This window comes from Stegodyphus dumicola, chromosome 10 (genome assembly GCF_044657685.1).
Source record: "Stegodyphus dumicola isolate Sdum_Otavi_A_Nest chromosome 10, ASM4465768v1".
Taxonomy (NCBI): Eukaryota; Metazoa; Arthropoda; class Arachnida; order Araneae; family Eresidae; genus Stegodyphus; species Stegodyphus dumicola.
Window position 1 is genome coordinate 136,941,193 of NC_140777.1, and position 15,600 is coordinate 136,956,792.

The following is a 15,600-nucleotide window of genomic DNA, read 5'->3' on the forward strand; positions in this document are numbered from 1 at the left end:
AAAAACATACTTGATTTTGTTTTCTTGCATCAGTCATCAAAAAAAATAAATCTAATATACAAATTGTTTTAATCTGTTTTAAATTTAGATACAGGTAGAAACAAAAATTAATAACTACATTCATGTAATATATAATTAACCCTTTAATCGATTCAGCTATGTGCGAGATATTTCCTTAATCTAGCAAATAGAGAAAATTGTTCTGCAGATAACTGCCAGACAAAAGGTACTTTTTATTGCAAGCACAACTATAATTATTTTGATGTAAATGAAACTATTAAATTAGTTTTTATTTTCATTTTTAAGAAGTATTATATTTGTTTTTCATTATTTGAAAATTTTATCTGCAATACATTAATAAAATTTCCTAAAAAGGCAATTTTTCCTCAAAAATGTTGCAGGAGCAATTGCTGAATAAGAATTCTGGAAGTTATAATTATAGAAATTGGTTGGAAGGAAAAGGGAAAGTTTGTTCTAAGATACATAAAGTCCTTAATTAGGAGGGAAAAGTCTTTATTTTCACAATTTTAACTCCGTTTATTTGCGGCATCAAAAACACATCAACAATGCAGTAATAATACTCTCTTTGGAGGAGCATGTTATATTAAATGAGCAGAAAAGTAACATTTTCTAATTCTAATAATGTATCAAAATTAAATTTTGTGTGGATATTTATTAATTAATCATACAAACACCAATTGATAAATTAATTTTAAAATTTTCACATAGATTTTATTTAGCCCATAAGCCATCAAGCATCTTGAATTCTTATTTCTCAGGGATATCTGATAAGCATGTGAGACATATTCATAAATTTTCAATAATGACAAAAAATGTCACTAGTTCACATTTATTGTTAAACAAGGCTATTATGAAATATGAGCAACAGAAACAATATTTAAATAATACCATTTAGGTAATAAAATATATGTTTTTAATTGTTTAATTTAATTGCTATATGGATTTGAAAGAAATCTGGGGAAATTAAAAGCTAGAAAGTTTCTTAAAAGTTTTAAAAGTTTAAGGGACTGACTGATGAGTGGCACCCCCCCCCCCAAAAAAAGGTAAGAATTTATGTTTTGTCAAAATTAAGATTTTATAAAACAACATTAAAACTATTAATAAGGAAAATTTGGTAACTTAAAATGGGAAAAATATGAAACTGAGTTGCAGTTAACCTTATCAGCTGTGATATTTACATAAAATGCATTAATAATTTCCTTTATTGTTATGTGTCTATGCAAAGTATAATTTTATTTCTTGTTTCAATAAAAAGTTTCATGATGAATTGTTTGATATTTTGCTAATATAACTGTTTATCTGATTGGTTACAAATTCAGTTTATGATAATTCATTTATAATCTCTGCCTTTTTATACCAAATTTAAATTTTCAATAATAATTATATTTCAGGGAATGACAATGTTATGATAGCTAAAAGTATAAATGGAAAATTTAAAATGTTTGTTTTAATTTCCTTTATTTTAGGTCTCACTATGTTTTGGATAATGAAAATCATTCATCTCGAAAGACTTAATTTTTTAAAAAATTTAGTTTTGAAACATGCACCGTATTCCTGTATATTCTTTAGAAGAACTTTTTAAAATAATTTTGGAATTAATTTTAACAACATACATCCAGAAACAACATATATATTGTGCTCCAGAAATAAGTAGTTGGGGAAAAGACACATGAAAATAAATTTTTGTTATTATTTTGCATTTCTTAACAACTGCACATTTTTATTTTACAGGTTCAGAGTAGAATTGGTTATTGCCCTCAATTTGATGCATTAATTGATCAATTGACTGGAAAAGAAACTTTAACTTTATTTGCTCGTCTCAGAGGAATACCTGAATTACTAATTCCAGACCAAGTTAAAGTTTTAAGTGAACTTTTGACATTTGAAGTACATATTAACAAGCAAGTAAAAGACTACAGGTAAAGAAAAAAATTTTTTACATATTTAATTGCTCCTTGGGGTCAATTATATGTTTCTTTGCTTTTTAATAGGTGTCACGAAAAATATACAAGTACAAGATAGCTTTTTCACTTGTAGAACACCTATCCATTTTTAACACAATTGTTTAATAATATCAATAACGTAATTAACACTCTGAAAAATATTTTAGAATAAGAATGTTTCTTTTCATTAAGAGGAGGGGGAGTCTTAAAAATTTGTAAAATAGTATGCCTTCCCCAAAGTCTTAAATAAATAAAGTGCAGATATAAGTAGAAGTGAGTGAGACACCCGAAATTCACCACTAGTTGTACAAGTACAGTTTCATCACACTAAGTGTGTGATTCCACTTCAGTTTTGAGTGGAAACACCCAAGAGATGGTCTGAGTGTTTTTCACCCCTCTTCCCATATTACCAACCTCTCAAGAGGACTTTTGGCTCACCCTGTATTTTGAGTGCTATTTTGCAGCAGACTCCATGCTTACAAACACTCATGCCTTCTCCAGGGGTCAAACCTGGGCAAGTTAAAAAGAGCTTATTGTAAAATTTTTGCTAGAAAAAGAAAATTTCCACTTTTTATGGTTAACTTATGTAAATTTTTAAAGCAATTTCAGAAAAATATGACAGTCTATTCAAAATTATCACTAACATTCCTATTTCTTCACTTATTTTCTTGATTTTAATTCTTTTATTTCTAAAGCATTGGTTATGAAAATCAAACTCATCAATATGCTTATTCTTAATTTTTTTATTCTTTCTGTTTGTAACTAAATGATTAACTTTAAAAATTTGCTTTTTTTTTTTTTTTAATATAACCAAATTGAGGAAAAACCTATAATTTTATTAAATATAACCAAATTGAGGAAAAAACCTTTAATTTTATAAATGCAGTTATGCTAGACAAAATTTTAATTTATTTAGGAGAATTTATGTCTTGAAAGAAGCCAAAGTTAATTTCCAACAGTCTAATGAAATCTTCAGTATTTGCTGTAAATTTTAATTATTTATTTAGTCAGTATTTTTTAAGGAACTGAATGTTTGGAATATCAGTTTAAATAGAAATATATATATATGTATATATACACTGACAAGCCGAAATATCTTGACCATCTGTACATTTTTCAATGATCTCATCTGGATGACATGGAGGGCATGTGGTTAAGTAGGAATGGTATTTAACTGCTGTGGGGACTGTGCAGCAAACATTCCACTAGTGTGCTTCAGTTGACCTAGCGTCATTGTCAACTACACTTACAGTGGAACAGGGAACATCAAGACTGGACTCTTGGTGAGTGGAAGATAGTTGCCTGGATGATTGAATCACGATTTCTTATTCATCACGTCGGTGGTTGTGTCAGGGTACGCAATCTTCGAGGTGAACAATTGCTCCCGCCTGAACAGCAGGTCACACAGGCTGGTAGTGGCAGTATTATGCTTTGAGGGACTTTCTCATGGGTGCCTCAATTGTAGTAGAACAGATCATGAAAGCTGGGGACTATTTGAATATAGCTGCAGATCAGTTCCAGCCTTACATAGCTTCTGTCTTCCCAACTGGAAATGGAATCTTCTAGCAGGACAATGCCCCATGTCACAAAGCTTGAATTGTGTTGGAGTAGTTCAAGGAGCATAAGGATGAATTCCAGTTAATGTTATGGGCACTTAACTGACCAGATCGTAACCTGATGTAGCGCATTTGTATGTCATGGTGCGGCAGCTCAAACTCCACCATGTCAGAATGTCTCAACTTTGCTTGACCACTGCTTAGACATTTGGTACAACCTATATTGAATCATTTACCAAGAACTTCTGGAATCAAGGCAAGTTGCAGCTGTTTTGCAGGCCAAAGGTTGCATTATTGAGTAGGTGATTATAATGTTTTGGTTCTTCAGTGTGTAATACATAGACTCCAACTACTACGGATTCTCCGTAGTTTCTACGGAAATTCATGAAAAACTACGAGCTACGAAAAGTATGGAAAAAACTACGGATTTTACAGAAACAAGAGCAGGAGAACCAGTACGCAAAACGGAACCAACTAATTCATCCGATGATTGGCTGAATACTCGTGTTATCATATATCACGTGTTGAGTGCGTTCCTAGTTTTGAAGAATTAGCCAATCGTAGATCAGTAACTCCAACCGTTAACGACTTATCAATAGTTCCACCCAATTGTCTGTCTCCCAGGTTCCTCGCTGATGCGTGTTTAGGCTGCATTCGGCTGCATTGTGTAGTTTACAGCGAGAGCTTAGCGTGTGTCTTGTGAACTGTGAATCAGGTGAAAGATTTTTAATCATAATGCTGCCTCGAACGAAGAAGCCAAAATTATCAAAGCAGAAGTTTAAAGATTCATATTCTTCAGAATTTCCATGCATTAAAGCGTCCGAAATTTCTGTGAATCACGCACACTGCAGTGTATGCAACAAAGACTTCTCAGTTGCTCATGGCGGAAAAGATGACTGTAAACGGCATGTGTTTTCTCAAAAGCATATAGAACTTGGCACTGTAAAATCTAAAGAAATAACAAATTTCTTAATAAAAGATGATGAAACAGATCCTATAAAAGCCGAATGCTATTTTGTTCGTTTTTTAATTGAACATAATCTACCGCTTTCTGTTTCGGATCATTCCAAAGAGCTTTTCAAAGCAATGTTTCCGGATTCTGCCATAGCAAAAAAATTTAGCTGCCGTCATACCAAAACTGCTGCTATTATGAAAACGCTTGCAGAAAATACTGTTGCTGATATTATAAAATCAGTGTGCAGTACATCATTTTCTCTAAGTACTGATGGAAGTAATGATAACAATGATAACAAACTGTACCCATTGGTTATAACATACTACAGTAAAGAAAAGGGAGTGATAATTACTTCATTGATTTCTATTTTAGAATGCACGAATAATACAGGAGAAGGTATTTTTAATTGTATAAATGAAAACTTTAAAAACAAAGGTTTAGAATGGAAAAATTCCTTATCATTTTCTTCAGATAATGCTAGTAATATGATTGGAAAGTTTAAAGGTGTAGCATCATTTATCAAAATGCATCAACCAAGTATAATCACCCGAGGTTGTCCGTGCCACCTCTTGCATATAGCTGCAAAAAAAGCTACTGAAAAATTAATTGGCTCAGAAATTGAAATGTTGATAATAGATATATATTTTTACTTGGAGAAAAGTTCGAAAAGGAAGCATAGCTTCAAAGTTGCTCAACAAATTTTGGGACAGAATGCAAAATCTCATAAAATTTTGAAATATTGCAGTACGAGATGGTTGTCTCTTTTAGAATCTATAACAAGGATTTTGGAACAGTGGGATGCTGTGATAAATTTTTTTGGAGATAAACCAGATAACAGTGAGAATGAAGGAAAGAGATTGCAAAACATTAAAAAAATTTTACAGTCACCGACCACCAAATTGTACTTGTTATTTTTGAAAAATACTTTGCCTTTGTTTTTAACAGTAAATATTAATTTGCAACAACAAGCTCCTTATATACATAAATTGAGAAGAGAACTTTTTGAACTTCTAATGAATTTATTTGTTAGATTCGTAAAACCATCAGTAATTTCTAAAGAAAATGAAGATGTTACTCTAACGTCTATTCCATTTCAGAAGTATAGTAAACAAAAAGAAAATGAAAATTTAGTGATTGGTGCGGAAACAAGACTATATTTAAAAAATGCCAAGTTGAATGAAAGTGAAGTGAAATCATTTTTCAATTCTGTGCGAGCTTTTTTTGTAACTGCATGTTCATATATAATTGATAAATTTCCACTGAGTGATCCATTTCTAAAACATGCTGAAGTTGCTGACATCAACTTGAGAACTGAAGTCTCATTTTCATCTGTTCTTTACTTGATGAATACTTTTCCATCCATTATTGATGAAAAATGTCTTAATCAAGTAGAAATTGAATTTTCCATGTATCAAGTAGATAATTTGAAAGAAATTGTAGATTTGCGCATTGATATAGCATGGGGAGAAATTGCCAAATTAAAAAATATGAATGGGCGTATTAAATACAAAGTATTGCCTTCTGTAATGCTTGCTGTCTTAATAATACCTCATTCAAATGCAGCTTGCGAAAGAATTTTTTCTATTGTTAAAAAAAATCAGACGGAATTTCGACCAAATTTAGGTCTTAAAACTCTTGAAGCAGTTTTGATTGAAAAAATAAATAGGCAGGCAAATGAAGAACTGTGTTATAAAAAAACATTCTCAAAATCAGAACTTAAGCTTGCTAAGCATGCTACATATAAATCTTTGCATTCATAAATTATGCGTATTTTGTTTAATACTTATATGTATCATTCTTGGTTATTTAAATTTTATTTCCCTGTAGAAATCATATCCAGAATAAAGATATGATTTATAGCTTCTGATTTTTTCTATGATTAGTAGTGATTTGAAGTACTTTTTATTAGTGAATGCTTGAGGAGTTAAAAGAAAATTTCTAATTAAATGTGCATATAATTTACAAGGTATATTTTTAATTATTCAGTTTTATATGTATATGGATTTTAAATGTAATAAAATTGATTACAATTAATTATTAATTTAAAATTAATGAATGGTTAATTACAACATACGCTACGCGCACATTTTCAAAGTTGTAAAAATGTCGTTCGCGCGTTGACTACTGACAAGGTTTGCTGAAGGTTGGAGTCTATGGTAATATCTCTTTTAATGGATAACACCAGAATCATGACTTAGTAACCACATCAACCCATTTTGAAACAAAAAAGTGTTATCTGTATGAAAGATAAATTTTAAATTACACTTTTATGGTACTTTTTACTGCTTGTTCATAAGATCTGAATTCATTGCAAAGTTTCTACTAATCTACAATATCTTTCATTTTTTGTATTTTATACCTGTAGATTACTTCTGTGTGTAAGTGTTCTCTAATCATATTGAATAAACTGAACAATGAACTTTCTCATTCACTCATTCTTGTTAGTTTTGCTTAACTTTTGAATATTTATTTTCCTATAGTGGTGGCAACAAAAGAAAACTGAGTACAGCTGTTGCTCTCATTGGGAACCCACCAGTAGTCTTTTTAGATGAACCCACCACGGGGATGGATCCAGTTTCACGTAGATGCATGTGGAATGCTCTTTTGCAAGTCTTAGAATCTGGGCGTTCTATTGTATTAACTTCTCATAGGTACTAATGTTTTCATGATTGGATTTGGCACAGTTTGTTTATTTGTATTAAAACAATATCCCTAATATCTTTTTTACTCTGAATGACTGATTTTGTCTGCGTTGTATTTGTTCAGCTTTAACGCAAAGGTTATCAGAGTTCTTGACATTAAAGAAATTAAATTTTTTAAAAAGAAAAATGATATCTTAAATATAAATTTTATGTTTTTTTATGAAATTTGATTAAGAACTGAATTATGATCATATTGCAAAGTGTGTGTTTTGTATTATTTTATCTCTTGTCAAAACATAATTTATTTAGCTTATATCTTGATAAAAATAAGCATTTTGATTATGGAATTTTTTGGAGGGGTGGGAGGAAAAGCAAAATGTGGTTTTGATTTAAAGAAAGTAATGTATGGAAATTTTAAGGTTTATGAAATAATCTAATTGTATTACTTAAATACCCTTGATTATGGGATATTTCAGATTGTTATGGGCTCTTATTATGTTTTTTTTTTTTTTTTTTTTTTTTTTTTTTTTTTTTTTTTTTTTCCAGTATATCTTTAAGAGAAAAAATTTTCATAAGTTATTGAATTTTAAAACTATCCAATAATGAGTACATAATTTTAGCAGTTTTGCCATGGAGGATTTTTGAATCTAAAAGTTGATTTAAGGAAACAATTAGCATGAGTCGTGCACATGCTTAATTATTATGATGCTCTAATCAAACGAAATTGTTTTTGAGATTTTATGTGAGAGTTCAACTTCATTAAATAATAATTAAAATGTGCTAATAGAAACATAATTATGTTAATTAATTTACACATTATACCAATAATACTTAATATTTTATAATATGTATCAAATTTAATATTAGCTGTATAATTCGTTGAAGCAGATGTATAAGTATGTTTTGGGTTATAAAATAATATAAAGCTTTATCAAATGTTTCCTATTTTTAATTCATGTCTGGCATAAAGTTTCCAGTTTAGTTTACTTTCAGAAACCTTATTTTTCAGTTAAATTAAAAGTTGCTTTTTCATTTGTTTTTATTTTAAAATTTATTCATGTTTGTAACAATCTTTTTTCTAAAGATTTGAATTCAATATTTTAGCTGAACTTTACCTCTCATATATAACCCTGAAAATTGTAATGTAATATAAAATTTGTTGAGTATATGAATTATGTGTACAGTACACAGTCTGTAATCCGGACGTCCATAATCCAGAATGATCTATAATCCGGACCTCAAAGCTACAAACTTTATGCGCATGCATAAATGCATAATACGTTTACGCATGTGCTAGGCTAAAATTATTTAAGGCATTTCAGTTAATGTTGCAGATTGCGCTGTTCCTTAATCTTCTAATTTGATCCGGCTTATTATTTTTTGCAGACTGTTAGAACAATTTTATAAAAATTAACCTTGGACTTTCGATTATGTCAGAAAGAGTTTCCAATTCTAGAGCTGCCAAAGGATCTACAAAGCGAAATCATGTTTCAATGTCCATTAAACAAAAAGTGGAATTGTTGTAAAAAATGGATAAAGACCTGTCCATCTCAAAATTATGCGAGAAGTATGGCATTGGAAAGTCCACTATATATGACACAAGAAAAAGGAACTTTTTGAATTTTTTGTGGAAGCATCTTAAACAACTTACATTGAAAGAAATGTTAAATAAAGTAAACAAATAAATATGAAGCTTTTTTGTAAATTTTGATACCCTTTAGATCTCTTTATTTCATAAATTACGAGTATTTTCATATTTTTAATTGTATAATTTCTGCATGCCATCTTACCAGATTTAAATTGATGATCTATAATCTGGAAAAACCCCTAATCCGAAATCGCCGAAGTCCCGATGAGTCCGGATTACAGACTTTGTACTGTATATATAACTAAAGAGTAAAAGTAATTTAAATGTTCATTTAATGTATTTTACTTTAATAAATTAAATAAATTTTATCTCATTTTCAATAGCAGATTTTTTTATTGTTCAAAATCTACCCTTAATGTGCAAATCTATGCACTTTGAAAGTTGCTAGTGTACTCGGTATCTACAAAAGTCATTGTGCTGCCTTTATTAATTTATTAAAAAATTGTATTTCATAATTTTTACAAAATACTTTCTTTGTTTTGTTTTGTTTGCAAAAGTAAAGGTTGCATAGATTATTTTTGTGGATATGATGCATAATTACTAAATTATGTTTATTAATTTTTATTTATTTAATTACTGAATTATGTTTATTATTTATGGATATCTGTTATACTGAATTAAATTCGTTTTAGTATGTTTAATTTAGCTGATAATTTTTGAATATTTTGCAGTATGGAAGAATGTGAAGCACTGTGCAGTCGTTTAGTAATTATGGTGAATGGAAAATTTTGCTGTTTAGGTAGCCCACAACATCTTAAAAATAAATTTGGAAAAGGATTTACTTTGATGATAAAAGTTGGTCGCCGACCCATTGCGAGTTTCTGCCAGATGAAAAATGCACTCCATACTGTAACAGATATTGCTGGCAGTTCAACCTGTGAATGGTTGCCAACTGGTAATCCTTTGTTACAAGATATTGATGATGTAAAAGCTTTTGTTGAAAGGACATTCATGAGTGCAACATTAAAGAATGCTCATGAGACTCTTCTTCACTACCACATTCCAAATCCTCAGTTAACCTGGTCTGAGATATTCCGAAGCATGGAAGAAGCTAAACAGTCTTTGAATATTGAAGATTACAGTGTGGGAGAGACAACTCTTGAGCAAGTGTTTTTAAATTTTGCCTTGGTTCAACGAGGAGCAGATATTTTAACACTGTAATAGATGATAATCTACAAGTTTTTTCATTAAGATAATATTCTGTAAAAATCTACTAATGCTCCAGTGACCTGCCATAATATTTAATAAACAATAGTCTCTGGTATAAATATGAGAAATAATTATTCTAGCCTATTTTAAATTATAGCTAGAAAAATTAATGTATCATTACTGATTGTTATCAGTTTTGGGTTGCTTTACATTCTTAATAATTAGCATTCTTATTTAACTCAAATTTTTTATTAATGGTATATTTGGTTGGTCTAAGGAATCACAAATCTGGTGCATTAAATCATCTATCTGATTGAGTTTCTAAACTTATAATTGTTATTTGTTGTAAATCTATGATGTTCATGTCTAATATATATATATATATATTTTGAATTTTATGTCTGATATTTGTGAGTTCAGTTCTTTATCTGTTTATAATTTCATACAGCTTTTTTTATGACAAATAAATTCTCTCTATTACTATTCTATGACTTTAAATTGTGATATGATGAAGAAAAGGGAAAATCTCAGACTGAACAGTAATAATCTACTTACTCGTTGTCATAGGTCAATAAATGTATTATCTAATTTAAATGGTGAACTCAGAAATGTTATTATAATTTTTTTTAATCTTACAGTTGGTGTATTAAAAATTTAGGAAAGCTGCTTTCTCGTACATATCTATATCTTTCTCTCTCTTTCTGCATATATATATATATGTATAATTTAAGAATTAATTGAAATATACTAAACATTGTATGTCTGAATGTGTATGCTTCATGTACTGTATAGCAAAAGCACTAGGAAAGATAATATTATTAACTATAGTGCCTTTAATAAATAAATCTGAATCTGTGTATAAAGTAAAATGACTCCTAACACTGAATATTTCTTTTTTATTAGGTGTACAAAGGCAGTATAACCTTCGATATATATATATATATATATATCAAAGGTTTTGTATGTATATGGGTACAATATTTTTTTTAAAATGCGTTAAAGTGCAGAATTATGTTACTCAAATAGGCCAGTATAATCCTAGAGATGCTGTTTTGGTCAGGAATTGAATCTAGTGCCTGATGACAATTGCTGTAATTATGGTATTTATTTAAAGTCCATTGATTAATTTTGTAATTAGAGTAATAATTTTATACATGACATTAGTTTTCACGTCTCATCTATCATTAATTTTAATAAGGTAATTTCTAATATTAAAAATATGCATCAGATTTGTTTTTCTTGTATAATGACAATACATTATTCATTGAAGTTCATTTTTCATACCATTCTTTTAATTATTTATACCGGAGCCTTCTCCTTTATGAGAAATGAAACTCATAAAAATTATAAATTTATGGATTTGTATTAAAGTTTTCTAATATATAAAACCATTTGTAACTACTTTTTAATAATTTGGGATATGTAAATATAAAACGTCAATTTGTATAATATTCTGAAGAGTATATGAACAACATTCAGAGGAATTCTCTGTTTGATTGGTAGGTAAGAATAATTGTTATGCAGCTGTTTTGTAATTCCCTTTGTATAACCACATATTTTTTATTTTAGTACAAAAAAAAAACGTTAGACAGTATTTCATAATTTTATGCATGTATATAAAATTCAGACATTTGGATCAACATATTTTATAACTTAAGTTCTGCATATTGATAACAAATGATAAGTCATTGATAAGTCATAACAAATGCTATTTTTTATACATATATGTATTTGCTAGATATGCACATTAATACAGCAACCAAAAATTTTGTCACTTATTTTTTCTTCATATTTATATCATGACTTTTTAGTTGCTTTTAGAAGGTCATATTTAATATAGTTTTTAAGTTATTCCTCATTTTAATGTATATGTGTTATTTTCACACAAAATGTGATACCATACAGTAGAAAACAAAGTTTAACCATAGTATTTCTAGGATTTGTCCTGTTTAGATCAAGAGTACTTCTAAATAGTTTCAGAATGAAAATTTTTAAATAGTTCTTGTTTTTCTTTCATTTCTTGGGATTTAATAAAATTTTGATCATTATTCTTTGAAAAGGCAAGCTTTTATTCTGGAATGTATCAGAATATATGAAAATGAATATGATTTTCTGTTTGTTAAAATTTTGGCAATACAATTGTTTGTTTTTTTAAATTTATCATATTGTATAACACAAAGTAATTTATGTATGGGAGATTATGTGAGAATTTATTGATATTAGAATACATGGTAAATGCATGAAAAAAGATCAAATTTGTGTTTTGTTTAAGAGGTTAGCATTCATTGAAGAAATTTCCATTATTTAGCTTCCTGGATTACTTCTGCTGTATGTAACTTGTTGTGTATTTATCTGTAACAAGTAATGTGCAATATTATAGTTTTTGCATTTATTATATATTTCAGGAGTAGTGAAGATTCCTTGTTTTGTTGATTTATAGCAACCATACTTTTAAATGGGAAGAAAATAAAATTTGTATTCACTGTAGTTATATTTAACACCTTGTGATTTTTCTGTTATTGTTTCTAACTTTACACCTATAGCATATTGTTTGTTTTCTTAGTATATGTTCTTGTTAAAAATTTATACTTAAAATATTGTGATTCCTGTATTATTCATTGTTGCAATTTTTTATTAATTTATACTTAAATATAGTGCTGAATGCACTATTATATTTTTTCATAACTTTCAAAATATTTTTAACTATTTTAATATACATACTCTTGTTGACTTTATGTATGTAATGTCTTTTGTGAACAAAGAGTATTTCTTGACAAAGTGATTATCTTGAAGGAATTTTTTTTTTTTCCCTTCCATAAATTAAAAGAAGTGTCTGTCAGAATTCGATCTGTGATTTCTAATGCAAATCGTGTGAAGGAATATGTTTCAGAGGTAATCAGAGGTATTTGATTATCATTGTGAAATTTAACCAGTTAAATAATAAGTGCAATTATATTATTTCAGTCAGTTTGATTAGCACACTTAAAATTGATTAACATACTCTAAGATGTAATCCAAAATTTTATTTTACTTGATTAACTATCTATTAAGCTGGATTTAAGGCTTCTGAAAATGAATATAGTTAAAAATATGTTGCTTTAAATGTTTCAGTAAAACAGTAATAGTAAGTAAATGAAATGACGCTATAGAATTTAATCTCATATTTTTCTTCAAAGGTGCAGCAGGAGCAACAAGATTAAGATTGCAAGATTGACGCATCTAATGTAAAGTAATGTAGGCGCATTTAAGTTTCAGAATCTTTTCAAAATATAAATGTATTTTTATCTCGAGTTTAAAATTCACCTTTTAAAGTAAGGCGTTAGTAAACTATTTCACTGTTTAATGCTCTATCAAAACTTAAAATATCAAATTTTAATGTATAAATGTATAGATATAATAAACAAGTCATATATATATAGTATGTATATGACTACTAAAGAAATTTCTCCTATCCCTGAATCATTTTAGCATGGGTCTATCTTATCATCATAAATCATAGTTCCTTTTAGACAAAATAAATAGAACAGTGCTAAAAAATTAGGTTAGAATAAAAATAATGCAAAAGACAAAATAACAAAAAAACAACACACTTATATGCATAAATTAATACTTAAGTAGAACTGAAAAGTGCAAAAAAAATACATTGAAGACCAAAAATGTATGACAGTTTAAACAGAAAGCAAGCTAATAACTGTCAAAATATTTTGTAATCTTCTGAATAATTATATATTTCATAAAATTATGACTTGAGGTTCAGTTGTTAAAATATATGATTGCACAAGAAGCTTGTTTTATTTTGAAGTTTTCCATCTGCATACAAAATATTTTTTTTAAAAATTTCCTCATAGATGGCTAAAATTCTGATTGAAATTGTGAAGATAATCATCCGTTTTGTGCTCATTTTGAATTTTTTAACTGAACTGAAACTGTCTGAAATAAAATGCTACTGGAACCTTAGATGAGATAGTATGGACTGCTAATGGTAGCGACTCAGTTTAGTTATTACTAGATTGTTGCCCCCTTACAATAAGACTGCCTTTTTGAAATCTATTTTATTTTGTCTGAGAGAAGTTTTGATCAAATGTTTAAGGATTTCACAGTGTTATAAATTGAACTGCTAGTTTGAAATGCAGACTTTTAAATCAGTGTCTCAGTTAACAACATCCTTAATTAATTTATCTAATTCCCAAAGCAATCAAAATTAAAAACTATAGTAAAATAATGCCTTCTGAGATAAGACTATGAAATGCAAAGAAAAAAAGTATAGGGGTTTATTTTTGCTGCTAGTTGGAAATTCCTTGTTTCAAAAAATGAAAAGGATTAGGGATATCTCAGAATTTTCTTTAAATTCAGATTAAATATTTTCATTTGGATATGATTAATATATTGCAAAGGCATTGCCTATAGAAAATCTTCATTTTCTGATGAGAAAAAAAATTACTGCGCGTGGAAGCTGCCACTTTGTTTATTTAGTAAATTAAATTGAACAGATAACTAATAATAGAAAACTAGGCTTGGACGGTTCTTAGTAAAATTTCTCAATATGCTTCGAAAATTTTGTGGTTGACGTACTAATTTAGCGTAAATATTGTAAATGCATATGCCTTTTGAAGAATATTTAGTTATATGGGAAAAATAATTTCTAAACTCTTATATAGTTAATTCAATAAACGTCAGGGACCGTCCCCCAGACCCTGTGCAACAGATGCAGCCACACCGATCAGCAAAATCTGAAGTATTTAAAGAGTGGCTGAACTGCAGAATCTAGGAATCACAAAGATTGTACCAAAGCCTAGCTCGGGCACTCATAAACGCTGATTCTTTTGCAAATTAGAATTAAATTGTAGCATTACTTCATATATCTATAATATTTTTTAATTTAATACTGCCAAAGTTATGTATAACACTGCCAAAATATACATATATATATAGTAGTTAATCAAGTCAATGATAAACTATTTTACGAAAAAGTTCTATTAGTTTGAGTCTTTTCATACACTGATATGCAATTAGTCTAGCTGAAAGGTCTGTTTTTATTCTTTTAAAATTAGCTCATTTTTCATATGCCAAATGTATAAAGTGTTGATTATTCTAGATTAACGATGATGTTAAAAATATTCAAAACTATTAAAAGTGTATTCCTTTCGTTGTAAAATTCAAACTGCTGAAATATATATACTTATTCTTGTGGTATTTTCTCCAAGATTGAGAAAAATTGTTATTGAAATTTTCTTTTCATCAAATTTAATGTTATTAATAACCTAATAAAGATTTTCAAAGATTGAGTTATATTTGAATTTATTTAAATACATTAACATTTAAAATGATATGCTCCAGCTCCTGTTTGCTTTCTGTGTCAGTTCATTTTGGGCGAATATTGTGCATATGATCAATACTTTTTTCCATAAAAGTCCCATAGTGATTCCTTTCAAAATAAAATCTATCCGGAACCACTCACATGAGGACCAGAAACTTCATTTTTCAAAATGGAAAATATTCTTGGTTTTGTGTTATAGAATTATCTGCATATGTTAATACACTCCTGTCCATAAATTAAGGATAATGCAAAATCAGGCAAAGGAAGAGTTAGAAGCAAAACAAATTTGACTTATTTGTAAAGCTTATTTATTAAACAAAAGGTAAAGAGCAAAAAAAAGATGCTATATGTTTGATATTATTAAAGAAA

General features: G+C 28.5%; 1 protein-coding gene across 2 annotated transcripts in view; it reads left to right on the plus strand.

The window, feature by feature from the left end:
• LOC118182990 (phospholipid-transporting ATPase ABCA3-like) overlaps positions 1–15,199 on the plus strand; it is a 114,614-nt gene extending 99,415 nt beyond the window's left edge. For both annotated transcript variants that reach the window (XM_035352388.2, XM_035352394.2), the window contains 3 exons: positions 1,753–1,940; positions 6,956–7,126; positions 9,437–15,199. In XM_035352388.2, coding sequence (XP_035208279.2) covers positions 1,753–1,940; positions 6,956–7,126; positions 9,437–9,926 — 849 coding nt within the window. In that variant the 3' untranslated portion in view covers positions 9,927–15,199. The remainder of the gene's footprint in view (positions 1–1,752; positions 1,941–6,955; positions 7,127–9,436) is intronic.
• The last annotated feature ends 401 nt before the right edge of the window (positions 15,200–15,600 follow it).